The sequence below is a fragment of the Neltuma alba genome, unplaced genomic scaffold (assembly GCF_004799145.2).
Source record: "Neltuma alba isolate B1F8T4 unplaced genomic scaffold, ASM479914v2 tig00010519_pilon, whole genome shotgun sequence".
In the NCBI taxonomy this organism is placed as follows: domain Eukaryota; kingdom Viridiplantae; phylum Streptophyta; class Magnoliopsida; order Fabales; family Fabaceae; genus Neltuma; species Neltuma alba.
The window spans coordinates 367,628-387,183 of NW_021635394.1; the positions used below are offsets into that span (position 1 = coordinate 367,628).

At 30.7% G+C, this 19,556-nt stretch overlaps 1 protein-coding gene across 1 annotated transcript; it reads right to left on the bottom strand.

Annotated features, from left to right (window-relative positions):
* Positions 1–7,231: 7,231 nt before the first annotated feature.
* Positions 7,232–10,205, bottom strand: LOC114756876 (GDP-L-galactose phosphorylase 1). Its single transcript, XM_028945818.1, has 7 exons — positions 9,459–10,205; positions 9,248–9,354; positions 9,087–9,146; positions 8,693–8,935; positions 8,405–8,590; positions 8,037–8,285; positions 7,232–7,935 (listed from the first exon to the last, which is right to left on the bottom strand). The coding sequence occupies exons 1-7, from the start codon at positions 9,577–9,579 to the stop codon at positions 7,603–7,605; spliced, it is 1,299 nt and encodes a 432-aa protein (XP_028801651.1). The 5' UTR covers positions 9,580–10,205; the 3' UTR covers positions 7,232–7,602.
* Positions 10,206–19,556: the final 9,351 nt, after the last annotated feature.

Genomic DNA, 19,556 nt, shown 5'->3' on the forward strand with positions numbered 1-19,556 from the left:
CACTGCTCCCCTCAGGTACATTAGAGTTTACTTGTGATTGAGGCGCTTTTCTTTTATTTGTACTTTCGGCAGCATAATAATTTGAAGATTTCGAATCATCAGAAAGAGGAGAATAAGTTGGATATTTTCCAAAAGAGGAGTTAAAATTTGAGTTTGAGTTGGCCATTTCCTAAACCCAAAAAGAACAAGTTAAGAAAAATAAAATAAATATTCAAAAACATTTATTTGCTATTTTTCGTACCCAAAAAGTCATAAAAAAACAGCACATAATATATTAATTCATAGCTCATGATTTTAGAAATATTTCAGGTCAAACAGGGCTCAAAAATACCCCCTCACGCGCCCTCACGCGCCCCAATAAGCAAAAAAAATTTTTTAAAATAATTTTTTTAAAAAAAATTCGGTCGGGTCGGTCTACCGACCCGACTCCTAGGGGATCCGGGTCCACGGACCCGAAACGCAGCGTTTCACCTAAAGTGAAACGCTGCTTCCTGGCCAGCCCAAAACGACGCCGTTTTGGGCTGGTCAGGTCATTCCTGACCTCCAGCCGGGTCGCCCCAGATCCGGCTGGAGCTCCGGCGGGTCCGTCGCGACCCGCCATTTTTGAACCGCCGTATCTTCCTCCTCCGAGCTCCGTTTTATGCATTTTAGGTGTCTATGGACTCGTATTTTCGTGCTCTACAACTATATGGGTTTATTTTCTTTAAAAAACATCAATTTTAAAGACCCAAAAAAATGGTTCGAACGGCCGACGTTGGAAGCTTCAGAAAGTAGACTTCGATCACGTTTTTTAGCCTTACGGAATAACAGGTAATGTTTTCGAACTTCACTTATATAAATGGAGTGTTTATGTGAATTTAAAACACAAGCATATAGAGTTCGAATTGTATACGGCATATTCACGATGCAGCGGAAAAAAAAATGAGCGTGTAATATATATATGCACACATATATTGAGAGCCTCAAGAACATCTCGGCTCTGATGCCAATGTTAGATAAATTTCATAATGAATCGAAAACATACCGGGTCGGATCTCGGGTCGGGTCGGTCGGATCTTCTTAGCTCACGCTTAAGCTAGACTATAAAAGTCTAAGCTTTTAAGTGCACAGCAGAGCACCTCTTTTGCAAGAAAGAAAATAAGAGAGAGAGAGAGAGATAGTAGGAAAGCTCTACTACTGGAGTGATTTGAACTGATGGGGGGAAGCCTCTATTTATAGCTTTTGTCAGGGATATTTTGGGTAGCATAAAAATATCCACTGAGCCCATCAGATAAAATCTGAGATAAGATATAATATATTCTTATCTCATAATATCATGATATTTGAATTTAAATCCAGAATCAATCACAATTAATTCTAAATATATATACTTAATATATATTTAATCTACACAATATAAATTAATTAATTTAATATAAATTAATTAGATTTATATCGTAACCGATTGGATATGATTCAGGGTGTTTGACCAAGTCAAACATATCACAATATCGCTTGGATATTTGACTGATATATTCTCTTTATACCCGGTCAAATAATCCGGCCCATCAAGGGCGGATCCAAGCCCAAAAATCTAACACTTTTAAAAAGAGAAAATAGGACGTGGGATGGGATACAGGATAAAAGTTCCATCTTGTCCCGTCTCGTGAACCCTTAAAATTAGTAATGCCCGGGCATGGATTGATTGCAGGCAATTCAAATATATGACCATCTTGCCTATCCTAATTAATTATATGACATCAGTAAATAATTCGGATTCATTTATATTCACTGATCTCACCCAAAATTACGATAAGAAAGCTGCCGAAAACTTGGAGAGAATAATTAATGGCGAAACTTTCCACTATGTATCAGGACACGTCTTCTTCTACCAATTTCAAAAAATTATGAGATCATGGGTAATTTTGTCAGTGCATCTCAAAATTCCCAATATTACAATCAATAAACCATCGAAAGATACAGGCGAGGAATTAATGAAGCTGCAAAATTTTTGGTCAAGGTTAGAATGAATCTTCTTCTTGGCTCGAGATCTGACGACGTGATCTCTGTGGAGGATGCCATCGACTGTTTTTTCACTTGGAGCACGATAGGAGAAGCCATGAGAGGAGGAGAAAACGCCCCCGGTTCCGTGAAGAAGATTACCTTTTTTTTTTTTTAAATTATAATCACTTGGAGCATGCCATGTGGCAAAATAAATGGTGTTAGTGACATGTCAGCAGACTTAACACTAGTAGTTTTAGGTTCAGGTCCTTATCAAACTATAAGGCCTATAGTTGTATACAGAATAAAACTTTAAAAACTAAAACTAATATATAAGACCCAATTCTTGAGTTAGTTTTGATCCTAAATATAAAACCCATTTCTCATATTTATCAATTTTCTCTAAATTATCCTTATGGATACTTTCTCAACCATAATTAAGTAGAGAGGGAGAGGGGTATTAAGAAAGATGATTATGGTATTTTAGGAAAAATGTATCACTTTTCTTATAATTAACTAATTTACCTAACTTCTTAATCTAATCAAATTAGTTAAATGAGTCTTATATTAAAGACCGGATGAGTAGTTTAAAATTATAAGGATCAAAATTAAAGTAAAGACAAATTATAAAGACTAAACATTATATTAACTTCAAAGTCTCCTCTACTACTACCTATATATAGCCTTCAAGAGCTCCATTTACTTATTATTTAGTCGATGTGGGACTTCTCAACGTTTGTGTTTTATCCATCATTATTTGGTCAATATGGGACTTTTTAATATTATTATTTTATTTATTTATTCATATATATATGTGTTTATAGATATACACAAATATATATGATTTTAATTATTTTAGTTGTCTATATATATATATAATCTCTATCTATTCTATCTTAATAAAAATTTAGTTAAATATTAGGATATGAAAATGAGGATGTTTACACCATTTTATAATTTCATCTTTTAGGTGCCTGAATTGAAAGTGAAGAATTTCAAGCTTCTTTTTTAGTCATTTTTCCAATTATCAATGATTGAAAATAATTTTCCTGGAGAATTTGTACAAGGTTTTCCCTTTGATTTAACATAAAATGAAAAAAAAAATGCTTGAGAAACAGAAATTATGACAAGCCTATTGTGTATCGCTTTTCTGACAATGGTTTGAAAGGAATCTATTTCCTAGCATGATTAGTTGTGTCTTGGCTATAACAGTATGGGACAATGACACAAAAATAATATTTAAATTTGAAAATCCTCATTTGGTCACTTAAATAATGAAAATATCCTTTTGAGCGCACACAACCAAATTGGGACTTTGAAATTTAATGAAAAGCCCAAATTACCCTTTAATTTTTTTTTTTTAAAAAAAAAACCTTCAAGCACTCTTACCAGCGAGTCAGTCACTGAAGCTCTAGCATCAATAACCACCGCTGGAATTCAAGTGGGTAGCTAGTGGCCTGAGCTCAGGTGGCCTACAGATGACCGGTCATCAAAGCTCTAATAATTGGCAACAATTTTCTTGGGACTTTCTCAAGTCCAGTAATTGATTAACAAGTTCTTTAATATGATTAACAAGTTCGTTATAGCATTTAATAATAGGTTTTCCAAGAAATTTAGATATTTTTACAACTTTCGTAACACAGTTTACAAATTTTATAATGTTATTAACAAATTTAGTATAACAGTTAACAATAAGTTTTTTATAAAATTCAAAAAGCGGCATTTTATAGTTTGAGTAATGTGATTAAGAAGTCATACAACGATATTAACAACACTCATAGTGCCATTAACAACTCAACAAGTCATGTAATGATATTAACAACTCTCATAACCATAGTGATTGTCTGAAAAATGAAAAAATTCTGTTGTGTAATCTTTATAGGGAGATAATATTAAAAACATCAACCTTCATAGGAAATTTTGTTAATGGCATTATAAGAGTTGTTAATATCGTTATATGACTTATTAACAGTATTACTGAAGTTATAAAAACGTCACTATGTGAATTTTTAGAAAATCTATTATTAACTACTATACTGAACTTGTTACTAGTATTAAATAACTCGTTAACTGCATTACCAAAGTTGTAAAAATACTAATTTTTGAATTTTTTGAAAAACCTATTGTTAAATGCTATAACGATCTTGTTAATTGTATTAAAAAATTTGTTAATCGCATTATTGGACCTGAAAAAATTTCAAAAAAAAATATAGTTTACAGTCATCGGAGCTCTGGTGACATGTCATCAGTTGACCGCCAGATCTTAGGTGATCGGCAGCTCGCCTGAGCTCCTGCGATGGCCACCAGCTGACCGGTGAGGGTGCTTGCTATTTTTTTTATTAGAAAAATTTAAAGGTTAATTTGATCTTTTCAGCAAATTTCAAAGTCCTAGTTTGGTCATGTGTGCTTAAATGGAAATCTTCAAATTTAAGTATCATTTTAATGTCATTTTTCCTAATATTATATTAGGCTGTATTTGGTGTGCTAAAAATGGATTTGATAAAAGGTAAAGTGCAAAAAAATGAATTTCTGCTGTGTCAAGTAGATGGCAAAGTGTAGAAGTACCCAAAACAAAACAAAAAACTAAATTGGTCATTAAACTAGTCAAAGTTATGGTTTAAAAGTTAGTGATCTAACCGCGATTGAAATGAGGTCAAGCCAATTATGATTAAATAAAATAACACAATTAAAATATATAAAAATATTCACACATATATATAACTCTAAAAAGAGTAATATTCAACTAAATAGGGTATTAATCTACAAATAAAGGGAATCTTATGTATAAACTGCACATAATTTAACAAAACAGAGTAATCAAAACTCAAATATGGTCTTTTTTTTTTTGTTAAAAAAAAAAACTTGAAACAACATTGTTTCAGACTGATTAAGGAGTAAAAATATAAAATTCAACCTGGTTGATTTGTACAAAACTCTTAATCAAACTAGTTAGAAGACTGGCTCACTACTTGACTAATATAACCAAACAAATCGAATGGGACTTTAATATCATGTTCCATTTTCATTTTCTAGATAAGCCGAGGGACTTCTTCACAAATGATGTTAAAAAGCTTAATTCGGTTGCTGAAAGCTAGAAATAAATCTCATTCACATTGGTTTGAAAACAATCGATTTTCTAACAAAGCTTATCTAATTTATTTAAGTCTGTACAATTCAAATATGTGTTCTCTCGTTGGGTTTTAGAAAAACGCTGAAGTGAAGTTTAGTTCTCCTTTCATGGACCAAACTTGCCCTTGTTGCTTGATAGAAATAAGTCAATTTCGTCCTATATAGAGGATTACTTAATATGCAAGGAGAACAAGTTTGGTGAATGAGGGAGATGACTCTGGTACATACGCCGTATTGATTTAAGTTGGATAGTGTATATTTAATTATTTTAAATATTATTTTAAGTGAATTGGGATTGAGAAAGTGTCAATTTTTTAAACTATCAGCTCACAAATCCAGATATTACTTGGAGAAAATAATCTTCTAAAATATTCTTGAATTAATAAAAATTAATTATGAAATATATTAAAATTACATTGACGAAACACGAGGGAAAATGAAATTAAAATCAACTGATCAATTATGAGAAAATTATAATAAAGACACTGCTAACAATTTTCTTACCATTTGGCTGCATGAGTGATTATTATTTAGGGTAAATCAGTTTGGCGAGAAGTCATTTTCCATCCACATTTCAGAATGGAAAGAATTATGGCATACTTATTATGCAAGGAGACTCATCGAGAAAGCTTTTTTCATTTTCTAAAAACAAATGACAAGTGATTGATGGAGATCATGAGATAAGAGTTCAGAATCAAAGACCGCATTAATGATCTATTAAGAGCAATTAGAAGCCTAATAACAAAAGTAAGGAAATGTCTTACAAGGAGTTTTTTATATTTCAAATCAAGAAGAGGTTGTGTGAAGCTCAAAATACACAACCAAAAGCTACAACTTAACCAACGAGAGTTGAGTCTAATAAAAATGACTCATCTCTCATAAATCATAATATCCCGAACCAAGGCTTGAATTTTTGCTATAAAAGGTGTTTACATCTAATACCCAACAGTACCTCGAACATAATTACTTTCAATAGGAGAATACATTTGTGTAACAAAATAAAATAAAAGCTACAACTTACCTATGCATTGCAAAGGTTGGGCTTACAATAAATGGATTCCAAATTGATGAGATAGATAAAGAAAGCTTCTAAATGAACCAAGAAGCATAAAGAAGCGTGCAAGGCTTAAGCGATGGGTTTAGGTCAGTTCTTATTGAACCCATAATGAAAATGGTGTCCTTATGTGTGTCTCTGTCTTGATTATTTTTTGTTTCAGTTATCCAGAAACCATTGCTCTGCATCGAACAATAGAACTAAAAGATTGAACCACTAGACGCTGAAGGTCAAGCCAGGATATAGAGGCTAAGAAGACAGGTAACGCTTCCCTTCGTCCGGATAACAAATCATATTTGAGGCTATGTATCTATTGATGTAAACAAAGAGAGTGATAGGAAGACGGCGGGGTGAGGCCAAGTTCAATGATGCTAGCCACGACTAAGGTTTAGAGAGGCAACAGCTCACCCTTTGTCCCAAAATCCTATTCAGTTGAATATACTGCCAATGCCTTATCGATTAACCAAAACGAATTTGGTGCTTTGAACCACCGTTCAGAGCCTCTCAACACGAGAATCTAACTTGGCTAGAAACACCAAATATCAAAAAATCGTTCCCTAAAAACCCATATGGAAAAAATATTCGCTCTAGAGTCCAAGAAGAAATTTGCCCCAAAAAACAGAAAGAATCCAGAGGGAAAGGAAATATTCCTTCGAGTCCCATGTATAACAAATTCTTTATCAATCCTTAATATAAAATCTAATTAATTAAATTAAATATATTAAAGAGATTATTGAATTAGTTAATATAATGTTTTTTTTAAAACATCCTAAACATATTTTTAATTTTTTTCCTCCCTTCTCTACTTCATTATTGTTAAAAAAATACAATATAATTAATTTTTAAAAAAATTGATAATTATATAAAATAAAGCTTATATTTATGACCAACATTAACTCTCTATTCATTTTAGGTTTTACATTAAAAACCAGAAAAGTATTATAACTCCCCCCCCCCCCAAAAAAAAAAAAACGCTATACCCCATCTGAAATGATTAGTTCTTTTTTATCCCAATTACTCTCACCACATTAATTCTCTACAGAGCCACTCTTTCTTGACAAATAAAAGTATTCTTAAAATATAAATTACATTTTTTTATTGGTAAATAGACATTATCATACACATAATCAGAAACTAATAAGCTAATAAGCTCCCAGGAGGAGTTATTCATTACAATGTAGTTTTAAACGGGCCGTGAAGTACCGCATACCAGCACACCACTAATTTACTTAAAATCAGAACACACATAATACCGTATCTTTGGGAACCTAAACCCTCACAGTACCAGAACAGAAACTAGGTCCCTGCTGATTCAAGCAACTACAAACATACCAGTAAGGTACTGTTTTAAACTGAAACACCACAACATAGCAGTTTACTACAGAAAGCACCACGATTTTATCCATGAAATCTGTGCCACAGAAGTCGCTGGATCCTTGTCACTGCAGAACAAGACACTCCTGTGAACCAGCCACCAGAGCCGGGTGGGAAGTTGAGCTAACTGCATTAGCTTCATGGAGAAACTGAGGCTCAATATCCACCTTATGAGAGGCACTAATGGCTGAGAAAATCAGAGCATTGACTTCACGAAACCTCTCTTCTGAAAGGGAGACCTCTGCAAGAAGCCTCCAAGCATTTGCTTCAGATGCCTCATCATAGTCCTTCTTCCTCTTCAGCACCATGTGCCCACTGATTTCCCACACGGCAGGATTCACTTGGGTATCCAGAAGCTCAGCACTTACTTCTCCGAGAGCTTGTTTCTCTGCATAGCACTGTCCATTCATACGGCAGAAAGTTGAGGAATTCATCATTACAAATAACAGCAATAATTAGATTTTAATCAAACAAGGCAAGTTGAAGAGCTATCTTAGACCTGTGGTAAGAGAAAGATTTGCCTTCCGCAGTCAGAAATAAGAACATTGTAAGGTATGTTATTATCTTGAAGGCAGATAAAGGCGTCTGAAACAGTGTCGGCCAGATCTTCTAGTGTATCGCCACCCTCGAACACAAGGCCTCGGACTGGATACTTCAGCAATTCAGATATCTTCACACCACCATTTGATTTGGTTATTTTCTTAGTAGGAGCCTTCTCAATGGGAAAAGGAACAGCCAAATAGTATGCCTAAGCACATCAAAATTATCGAATTAGCAATTTGATTACTGAATGCCCGCTAGATAAGAAACATTATCAATAACTATCAATAATTAGATGATCATTGTAAGTTGTTTAGCAATTAGTACCTGGAAATGAAGGTGGTTAATAGTTGCAAATGCACCCAGACTGTTGTAGCCCAATCGGAAATATGGATTTCCTGCTTCTGCGGCCATGTGTAGGGCAATCAAGAAGCTGTCACGATCAATCCTTTGTGGCAAACATTCAAAGATATGAGGAATCAGCAGTACATGCCCATATTCAATAGGACTGACCTGTTAAGAGAGCATATAAATTTATGAACAGCATCAAACAGACTGTTCATTCAAATTTTAACCTACAAGAACAAGAAGCCAAACGAAATTCAAGAAACATACATTGATGGCAACAAGATTAGGAGAATCCTCCACATCAATGGGCGCATTTGGTAAAAACTGGATTTCACCATCATCACTAGCTTCAAATTGAAACAGAACCTCTTCTTGCCCAACTTTTGTGAAGTTAAACTTGTTTTCATCAAAGGGCTGGAGGACCTTATCAACGCGGAACTCAGTTGGTCGCTTCTTGAGATGGCGACCCTCATTCAGCTGGGCAATGAAACCATACTCTCCTGGAATCACCTGCACAGAATAATATGTCATAAAAACATGAAACCAATTAAATTTATAGATATCCTGGTGCACACCACAACGATCCCAATAACTCAACACTATAAGCTAGACCTTGATATATAGGCCAAAGCAAATAAACAAACAAATAAATGAACTAGACCTTGGTTTCACAGGCAGTTACATCATAGCGGAAAAGCCCTCTCTGCATGCGATCTTCCCACTATCATGAAATAATAAACAATTTCAAAACATATGATAACAGAATTACAAAAATGAAACGAAACTTGATAACCAATCTTCATATTGGACAGGCATTATTACCTCCCCAAGTATCAGTGAATCCAGAAAGGCCACGGGGGCTTCCTTGCCTTCATCCTTTCCAACGACCTTGTTAGCCTTTTTGAAGGCATACAAAGGAAGCTTTGCATCTGTTCAAAAGCATCCACATGACCAAAATTCAATCAAACATATCATGCATGCAGACCAGGAAAAGAAAAAGCTTTAATATAATACAAAGCATTTCGACAAATACCTTGAATGCAACAACTTTTCAGGCAATTACGGCCACAGCCACCTGCACGGCGCGTAGCCTCTCCTCCCTCCTCTTTTTGATAATTAGAAACAACGGTGGGAACTCTTTTGATGCTCAACATTTTGGCTTCTGTTTTTTTTTTCCCCCCCCCCCTTTTTCCCAGAAAAATAAAAACAGCCAAACCCAACAATAAAAAACAGCTTCAACAAGTTCGATCTCACAGACTTCAGTAGCTTTAGCTTAATATGTCTAACAACTAGAAAACTCTAAGCTAATATTAGACTAAAGATGAGACAAAAACGAAAGAAGCACCGCCACCAGCAAGGAAGAGGAGGTCAGAAGGGCTACCACCTTCAGACGGCAAAGCACCACGCCCGCCGTGCGGCGAAGGGTTGCAAGCTGCAGTTAAACAACCCTTACGTCGTACAGCTCGGACATGAATGAGAGGCCGAAATACTCTGAGAATAGCCGTGATGTCTACAACGCGTCCACACCGGGTTTTATCCCACCAAACAGCTCTTCTTGTTTCTCCTTCTCTTTTCCCGGAGAATCCCCTTCTCCTATAACCCAATTTCTACAAAACCCACAAAGGAAAAATTGCTCGAACGAACTCGGCGATGGAGGGAATTGAAATTCTGAGCGATGAGTGAATCAGCGAGACGGGGAATGAGAGGATGAGATGGGTTTGCTTTATAGATAGGAGAGAAGGGTGTGGAAGAGAAATTATCAAATTATCGTGACTGCGACAGTGGCCTCCCGAAGGAAACTGTGCGTACGAGCCAATTATGAAGAGAGAGATAGATAGAGAGAAAAGGACATGGCGCTTTCAAGGGTTGTTGGATGGGCTCACTCTCCTTTCCCTATGACCGTACACACACAACGAGGGTCCTAACCGGTCGCAGGGCAGGTGGGGCACACCAAGCGTACAGGTCGAAACCGCGAAGGAGAGGAAGGCGAGGCCGTCGGGACCTGAAGATGGTTTGCCTTAATATGGAAGAGGAGGCTGCCGGGTTTGGTGATTGTGTTATTAACAATATCACACTTCAACTAATCCCAATTAGTTGGGAAAGATACAATATTGGGGCTAATTAGTCATTTCTTCTCATCAAAATCTTAGTGGTAAGTTCATGCCTCTAATTTAATAAACAAAACAAGTTAAATTAGAAATATTCCGTTTCCACTTTAGGTGGAAAAAAAGTTATGGGAGTTATTTTTCATTTTTTTTTCATACTGCGTTCAATTATTTGTTACATATACGCTTTCCTAACCACATTTTAATATAATATAAAGATACTTATAAATAATATTTATCGGTGATAAAAATAAAAATGATATAAATGTAAGATAATCTTTTTTTTATTATCTTATTCTAATTTTGCTGTGGTAGTTAAAAGTCACTGTGTGTGTGTGTATATAAAATTAACGGGGGAAAGTATGCATTTATGGATATGAAAACTTCAAACTGCATTTTTAACAAGACATACAATTCATTTTTAAGCTTTTGCGCAATATAGTTGATCCACAGGACTCCAATAATAAAATCATTTAAATTTTTAAGTTTTTAAATTTTTATATAAAATTCTAAAGTCGTTTATCGGAATGTAGACTCATAATTCACAAAAAATGGTTTTTTTTTTTTGCGACAAATAAAATGTAATAGTACCTTGAAATAAACGTGTCAATATATTATGTTTTGTTTGTGAAATATAAATTATATTAAAAATTCTTCATGAATCATGTCGAATTAAAAAAAAGATAATTTAATTTATTATAATTTATAAATAGTATAATTTTTATAGAATTTATTATATATTAATTATAAATAAGTATATTTAAGAAAAAATTTGAGAAAATTCTCGTTGAAAATTTTATTGGTAAAAAAACTTAAATCAAAATACGAATACAAAATTTGCAAAATATTAATATTTTATTTGTTTTAAAAATTTATCAAATCTTTTTCCCAGAATTTTTCCTATATTAATATAAAAATTAAAAATTTATAATACTGATTATTAAATTACAAAAGTCATATAAAAATCATTGGTAAATAATTGCTTCTTTTATCCTGAATTGTAAATAAATAATTCTCGACTTAAGAAAATGTGTCCCCAGTATTTGGCAATTGACATAAGACCTGCTATCTAATTCTAATAAGTATCACTAAAACAATTATGTAATCTTGAATATTCCTCCATGTGCGTAGAATTAAAAATTGATTTGATACTATTATGTTGCCTTGATAAGATTACGTCAGTGTATGTAAACACGCATCTATTCAAATCTGAACTGGGACGAGGGACCCGATGGGATCCCAACCCAAGCCAACGGCAATCTTGGGGGGCTGTACGGGTTGACCAAGTTAAATTTTATTGTCTTCTATTATTAATATAAAACTCAATTAATTAATTTAAAAAAGTTTAAAAAATAAATTATTTAATTATAACATATGTTACATTATTTTTTAAAAATATTTATATGTATTATTATATATCAATTTATAGGTAAATCAAATTAGTTAAAAAAGATAAATATAAATATTTTAAAATATTTTATTAACATTTTTATTATATCTTTTAATTTAAATATTACTTTTTCATAATCAAATATAAATATTTTATATATTTTAATAGAATAATATTATTTTTCATGATGACATACCTAACCCTCAAGTAACACGCTGACCCGGTTAAAACATTTTCTTAATTCTTGTTTAGATTTTCTTGGAATATGCTTTTATTATTATTAAGTTAATATAATATTTATCCATCAATTTTTTTTATTTATTTTGGTTTTGATCCGTCAAATTCCAAGTGATAGGTTTTGACTCTTAAATAGCAAAATGATCTCAGTTTTTACTTAATTATAAGAATCAATGTTTTAAATTGAAAAAAAAAACTTAAAGGATTAAAATTTAAGATTTATAATTTGAGAAACTAAAATCAAAATAAAAATAAATTTAAGAAAAAAAAAGTATGTTAGCCCTTATTATTATTATTATTATAATATTATGGTGTTGGCCAAATCAAACGGTGAGCGCTGAGGTTGGCGGAGACCAATTGGATCACGATTGTGTGATCTTTCTCCCTCGTTTTCCTGAACGAAAGTGCGGGTATTTGGCTTTTGTTTTAAACCAAAAAGAAAACAGTAGGTGAAAACTTTTTTTAGAAAAAAAGAAAACAAAAGAAAACAAAATGTGCTTGAATTGTTAACATCAATAGATTGTTTAATTTGCATTTTTTAACGTCACTAAGAATACTAACTGGACAAAGCTGGAAGACTTTAATGTTAATAGATCAAAATTAAAATATTTATAAAAACAGAATACAACAAAGTCACAAATTAAAAATTGATAAAAATATATGTATCAGCGAAATAATTTTTCCTTGAGAGAAATAAAGAATTGCTTCAGTATTAATATGAATGATGCTTATTTTGCATTTAATAAAGTCAAAAATATTTTATTTCTTAATTTCAAGATTTTATAATATATCTGTATGTCGTTAAATTTTTATTAACATTCTCTTTTTTTATTTTTGGAAACTTGCTCAAAATAATTAAAAATATTTTTTTTAAGAATGTGATTGCTTTTTAAATTTCTTTTTCAAAAGAATTGAAATTTGGGAAATCCCACAAAATTTTTAAAAAAGTGAGATTTACACTTTTATATTAAAATTTGGGAAATTCCACGAAAATGATATTTGAATTTCAAAACCCAAAATGTCATGAATTTTTAAAATTCCAAATCAATCATCATAACTAAATTGAAAATTTTTAAATTTTCGTTAACTTATAATATTACTCTTTATTTTAATTTGGTCCCTTAAAATTTTGATATTTAATGTAGTAATACAAAACTTAATTTTAAAAAAAAAGTTAAGATGTAAATTTGTTTTAAAAGATTTTGCTAAAGAGCTTTAGGCACCCAAAAAAAAATTTTTGATACAAATTTGTTCTAAAAATTTAAAATCATAGTAATATTGTCCTCAACTATTAATAATATTATCAGTCAATATCATTATTTTAATGATTAAATTAGTTTTTTAATGGCAAAGAGCAATTTGGCAAATTTGTGTCAAAAAAGCTTTTAAGTACCCAGCATTTATAAACAAAAACTTCTAAAATAAATTTGCACTTAGACCATTTTAAAAAATAAAACTTAGGCTTTCGAATCCGACCTTGTGCCTGATAAAAAAGGATTAGATTTCAATAAATGGACAAATTTAAAATTTAATAGGGCTTTTAGATGAGTCCAAGTATTTGTCTACTAACTCTAACTATGCCAATAAGATTCAAAAAATAATACAACCTCCTGTTCTAATTATAAGACCCTATTTATAAATTATGAATGAGGTCTTATAATTAAAACTGGAGGTAATATATAATAATGGCCATACATAACAAAAATGAAAATAAAAATAAAGAAAGTTTGACATCGATTGTTGATTTTCCTTCTAATGATAATTCTTCCTTATAGTAAAAGAAGTTACCTAATTGGCCAAAAAAAAAAAAAGAAAGGAAAAGAAGTTACCTAAATAAAACCTTGTTTTGAATTCTTATCTAAACTCATCAAACGCAAAGCTAACAAAAAGTCTTAATAAGTGGCTAAATGAATAGTAATTTACTATGTTTTACAGGCAATTGAATTTTGTTCTTATTATACGAAGCTTCTTTATTTCTTCTTTGCCATATCTTCAACACCAGCAACTATCACCATCAATGTTTAATATAAAAGTTAGTTGACTAATTTAAGCAGATTAAATGAGTTTGTTAAGTTAGGTTTTTGTAATAAATATTTACTGTGTTTTCTAGAATATCCTTGCCAATTATGTATATTAAATAGAACTACTATTAGATAAAATCTTTAACATGTACAACTAACTACAAAAACTTTTTTAAAAAATAGATAAATATGAAAGACAAAATATATTGAAATTTTATATTTAGGGCCAAATCGAAAGTCAAACTAGTTTTTATATTAAAAATCGGAGATAGTAGTTTTCAAGAATAAAAATAAACGAATTTCAAAAACAGTGAAAATAGACCTTAATTATTTTTTTAAATGTAAAAAAGAAAGGAAAAGAACAAAAATTATAGCTTCAACACATTTTAATTAAAATTCATGTCATCATACATGAATATGTTGAAACTGGCAAATGAAGATAGGAAAATATAAAAATGAAGAAAAAAAATTACAAAACCCTATGTATATAAACAGTGAGAGTTCCTATAATTTGTAACGCATATTGATTGATAAAAAATAATCTAAAATACAAACAATTTCCTCAAATTTTTAGTGCTTCTTATTTTCTTGTATATATAACCTTCTCATTTATATTGTCCCGGAGTAATTTTTACTATTATGTTTATTTGTTGTCCAACAAGAAAATTCATCTTCACAGAAAAGAATGTGAAAGAAAGATTTTTTGTATTGCATATATATAGATGAAGATAATAAAAAACGTACTGCATGTTCTTAAAACAATAGCTAGTTAGAGAATTAATTTAACCATATATATATATTTATAAGATCTAGATTTATTTTGTTTCTAATATTTATTTATTTTTCTCTCAAGTAATTCCTATGGTAATTACACATGGTAATAAATTATTATCAAGGGTAATTCAAATACATATAATTAATAAGGATATTTTTTATTTATTACAAATAATTAATTTAATTATTTTTTAAATATTTACAAATTAATTATCTATCTCTTATATTAAACCGAGGTAATTATCAATATAATCAACTTTTTAACAAAAAATTAGTAGCTCAATGATTATGTTATCTTTTGGCCCAAATCACCGAGTGAAACTAATTATTATGCCAATTAAAACAATAGTTTGAAAAACATGAAAGTGTTTCTAAAAAGTATTTTTTGGTAAAACAAAGTAAACTCATTTATATATTTATTTCGTATACTGTAACAGTACTTTTAAAACCATAGTTTGGTTTCTATCTAAACACTCTATAGGAGTTAGATGATCCACTCGTGATTAAATTAGGTTAATTTGATTATAATTAAAATAATATAATCTAGTTTTATACATGTAACTTGAAAAGAATAATATTTAAATAAAAAATGCATTAAGTCACAAGTAAATGAAATATTTGTGTACTGCTATAAATTACACCTAGTCTAACAAAACAAGATTATTAAAGTATACTGGAACAAATCCTCACCGGATACAAGAGACAGTATAAAAAGATCCACGTAAAGCATCTCTGAGTCGCTCGTACGCTTGGTGTTTGTTTTGCGGGCGATGCGGCCCCAAGTATTTCTCTATGATATTCTGGCTCCCACGTGGCCAAGTTTCAGGTATTTCATTCAGGTATTCAACAGAGAGGTCAGGTTTCTCACGAACTTGCGCTCCGCAAAACCCCACCACGCGAAATTTCCTGAGGCACAGACTAAATATCTTTTATGGGCTGGGCACCTAAGGATGGCCCACTGTGTGTGTACCGAGCCACAAGATTCAGAAGAAAAACTCTTTAACAAGCTATACCCTTTTAGGCCTCATAAAGGAAGGAAAAAAGAGAAACAGCCCGATTTCCAAAATTTCTTTGCAAAGAATTAATTATTTTTTATATAACTAGCTACCAAAGCGAAATTTGAGTATTGTTAAACCCAACTGAGATTAGCTATTCGAATTCATTATCTATGCTTAAAGTAGCCAAAACTCGTTCCACTAAAACCAGCACCGGTTAATAGTATGATCATAATTAATGTTTATTATATCACTTTTTGTAAGTACTTTTTATACAAAAGAACATTACAGTTAATTTTTTATATGATTATTTTTTTAAAAGTTTACCATTAATATACTATTTTCATTTTGTGTATTTATTTTTAAAAAATAAATTATAAATGAAATACAAAGCATAAACTGCTTTAGTTAAAAATATTTAAATTTAGGTTAATAAAACATATTTTGAAAAAATATTGAAAAAAACTAAAATGCAAAGTTGGAGGGGATAAAAAAGAAATAAACTAAATTAGAATAACACATTTTTCCTTACTTTACCGTCACAATGTATGTTACAATAAAAAAAACTCTCAAGGATTTAATAACTAACTAAAATTTTGCTGGACCACGTCACTCTGACGCGTAGAAGTCTTCATTTTCTCCTTAAGTTTTTAATTTTGTCTTCTTTTTGTTTTTTTTGGGCGATTAATTCATTGGTGGATGCTTCATTTGAGAAAGTAATAAACGACATTTGCGTCATTTCCTCAGAACCAAATGGACGACATGCATCTTGTGAGACACACCCATAGTATATCCGTGAGAGGGGTGGAAGGAATCCACAAGGGATCACTCTTTTTAGTTTTCGTAGTAAAAATTTGCATCTTAATTGAGTTGTAAATTTTTATATAGTAAGTTGTTATTCTTTTATTTTTTGTTGTTAAAATTTGTATTCCCACTTGTAAAGGCAACATAGCAATTTTTCTTTCTATTTTAATTTCATTTTAAGTGTAAAAGACTATAATAATATTTCAGAATGTTTTGAAACTTATTTTTAATAAAATCCCATCAATAGGACTTAAGTGAAATTCTCGCTTCTCTTTTTCCCATGCTAAATGTGGAAAGCCTCCTATTTGTTGTGTTCTGAAAACCGTGTACAAAGTACAAGCAATACAATCCATCTATTATATATAAAACAGAAAAAATCTCACGCAATAGAGGAATTACTTTTTCTCAACTTCTTAACACCTATTTATCAATGTACATCAAATAATAATTTTATTTAAAATTAATGGACAAGATTTATATTAATTTTTTTATATTTATTGTTTCAAATTGTCTTATCACAAATGACTATATATCTTATTTTTAAAATATTAATATTTAATTATAAACCTACGAGAAACAAAAAGGATACATGACTATATAAAACTTGACATAATTAATATAAGTAACTTAAATTCAGTTTTTTTTTTCAAAATTAATTATATTATGAAACATGGTGGGGTCCTTTTATGAATAATTGGATAGAGTATATTAAAAGAAAAAGAAAAAACTTAGGTGAAATTCTTTATATCTATTATGTCAGATTTTCCAATCAGACATGACTATGTATCTTTTTTTTATTGCATATGAATTTATAATTAAATGCTATTAAATGATAATATTTTAAAAATAGGACACATAACCATCTGTGATTGGAGGATCTGAGATAATAAATATAAGAAACTTAATATAAATATTTTCCATCAATTTTAAAAAAAATTATTATTTGATATAAACTCATTAATAAATAGGTGTTAAGAAGCTGAGAAAGATATAAAGAGCTTGATGTAAGTATTGTCCTAAAAAAAAATAATTACAAATGTACTACTACACTACTAGGAAGTTATGAATTAAAAAAAAAATTTCCTGAAATTTTATATATTATATGCACTGTACCTAGAGTAATTAAAAAAAAAAAAGTGAAGAAAGAAAGAAGGGAACATATTTTTCTTCTAGGTGAAAACATGTTACTTTTACCCTATGTTTAGTATGATGAAAATGAAGGGAAGGGAAAATTTTAATAAGTCTGATTTAAAAAATTGTGGGGTTTTAAAATTTTAATAAACAAAAGATGCAAGATGTAAGATTAATTAAAAATTAATTAAAAAATTTTAACTCCACTTCTTTGATTTTTTTTTTAAATCAAACTTATTAAAAATTTTCCTCCATTTCATTTCCCTTATATGAAACACACCCTTAGTTAATAGGGAAAATTCCAAAAAAGGTCCTTGGAATATGGGAAATGCCAGATTGGGTCCTTAAATTTCGAAAATGACAGAATGGGTCATTGACCCAATCTGTCATTTGTGAAATTCAGGCGAATTGACAATTTTGCCCTCATTTATTCATTCACTACAATGATTCAAGGAATCACTATAAGAGTTTAGGTGTTACATAGATTCGTGTAGCGAATAACTACTCACTTTTTCATAGTCAGGTGTCTTGTTATTAACTACAACTAATTCTGTAATCACTAGAACAATGTAAGCATTACCTAGATTTGTGTAGAGAATAACTATTCATTTTTTCATAGTCAGGTATCTTATTATTGTCAGGTACCTTATTATTAACTATAACGAATCTTGTAATCACTAGAACAGTGTAAGCGTTACCTAGATTTGTTTAGAGAATAACTACTCACTTTTGCTCAGGGGCGAAAATGTCAATTCGCCTGAATTTCACAAATGACAGATTGGGTCAATGACCCATTCTGTCATTTTTGAAATTTAAGAACCCAATCTGGGATTTGGTATATTCCAAGGGCTTTTTCTGGGATTTTTCCTAGTTAATACGATTTGTATTTTAAATTTACTTGAGCTCCTTTGTGTAAAGTCTATATCAACATAATAATTAATGATGAAATTTGGACTGCTTGGATCCACGTTTGTATGGATAAAAATAGCTTTTGAAAGCCAAACGCACATTTGGTATTTTATGGGGCATTTGGATTAGTTTTTGGTCTTATGAGCCAAAAACTATTTTTTTAAAAGCACAATTGTAAAAACACATGATACCTGCTCAACACTTTGCAAAAGCAATTTTTGGGAATCAAAAGATATTTTTATCGTTATGTTTATATTGTTCTTAATTCGCATGCTTCTCCTTACATATTCCTTATACTTCCTAATCAGCTTTTAGTTACTTATTTTTAGTGCTCTTTTGAATGAAAATAATTTTAACATAGTTTTTTAATTATACTTTTAATTTTTAATATTATTTTTATTTTATATTTGCATAAATTGTTTAGAGTATATGATCCTATTAAATATTCATATTATTTGGTTCAAAAAATTTCACATGAAAATTATAGATGATCCAACTCCTACTAATTAAGTGATACAAACAAGACCATGGCATTCTAACTTGATCATGTATATGATTATATCATAATACATTAATTATTACTATTGTGAGACTTGATCATGGACTAAATTCTCAATGTATTAGCTACTTGACCTCTTTCACTAATTCATATATCTATTCTTTTGTCAAAATAGAAAGATTCTAATAGTATTTCAACTCAATATAGATATTGGCATCATAAAGATATGGAAGAAACTATTTATTGACATAGGAGATAATATCTCA

Excerpts from the sequence above, each read along its gene's own strand:
- LOC114756876 (XM_028945818.1), bottom strand. The coding sequence starts at position 9,579 with ATGTTGAGCATCAAAAGAGTTCCCACCGTTGTTTCTAATTATCAAAAA. Across the intron at positions 8,591-8,692 it reads CTAATCTTGTTGCCATCAAT|GTCAGTCCTATTGAATATGG; the intron begins GTATGTTTCTTG and ends CTCTCTTAACAG. Across the intron at positions 8,286-8,404 it reads TTAACCACCTTCATTTCCAG|GCATACTATTTGGCTGTTCC; the intron begins GTACTAATTGCT and ends TGATGTGCTTAG.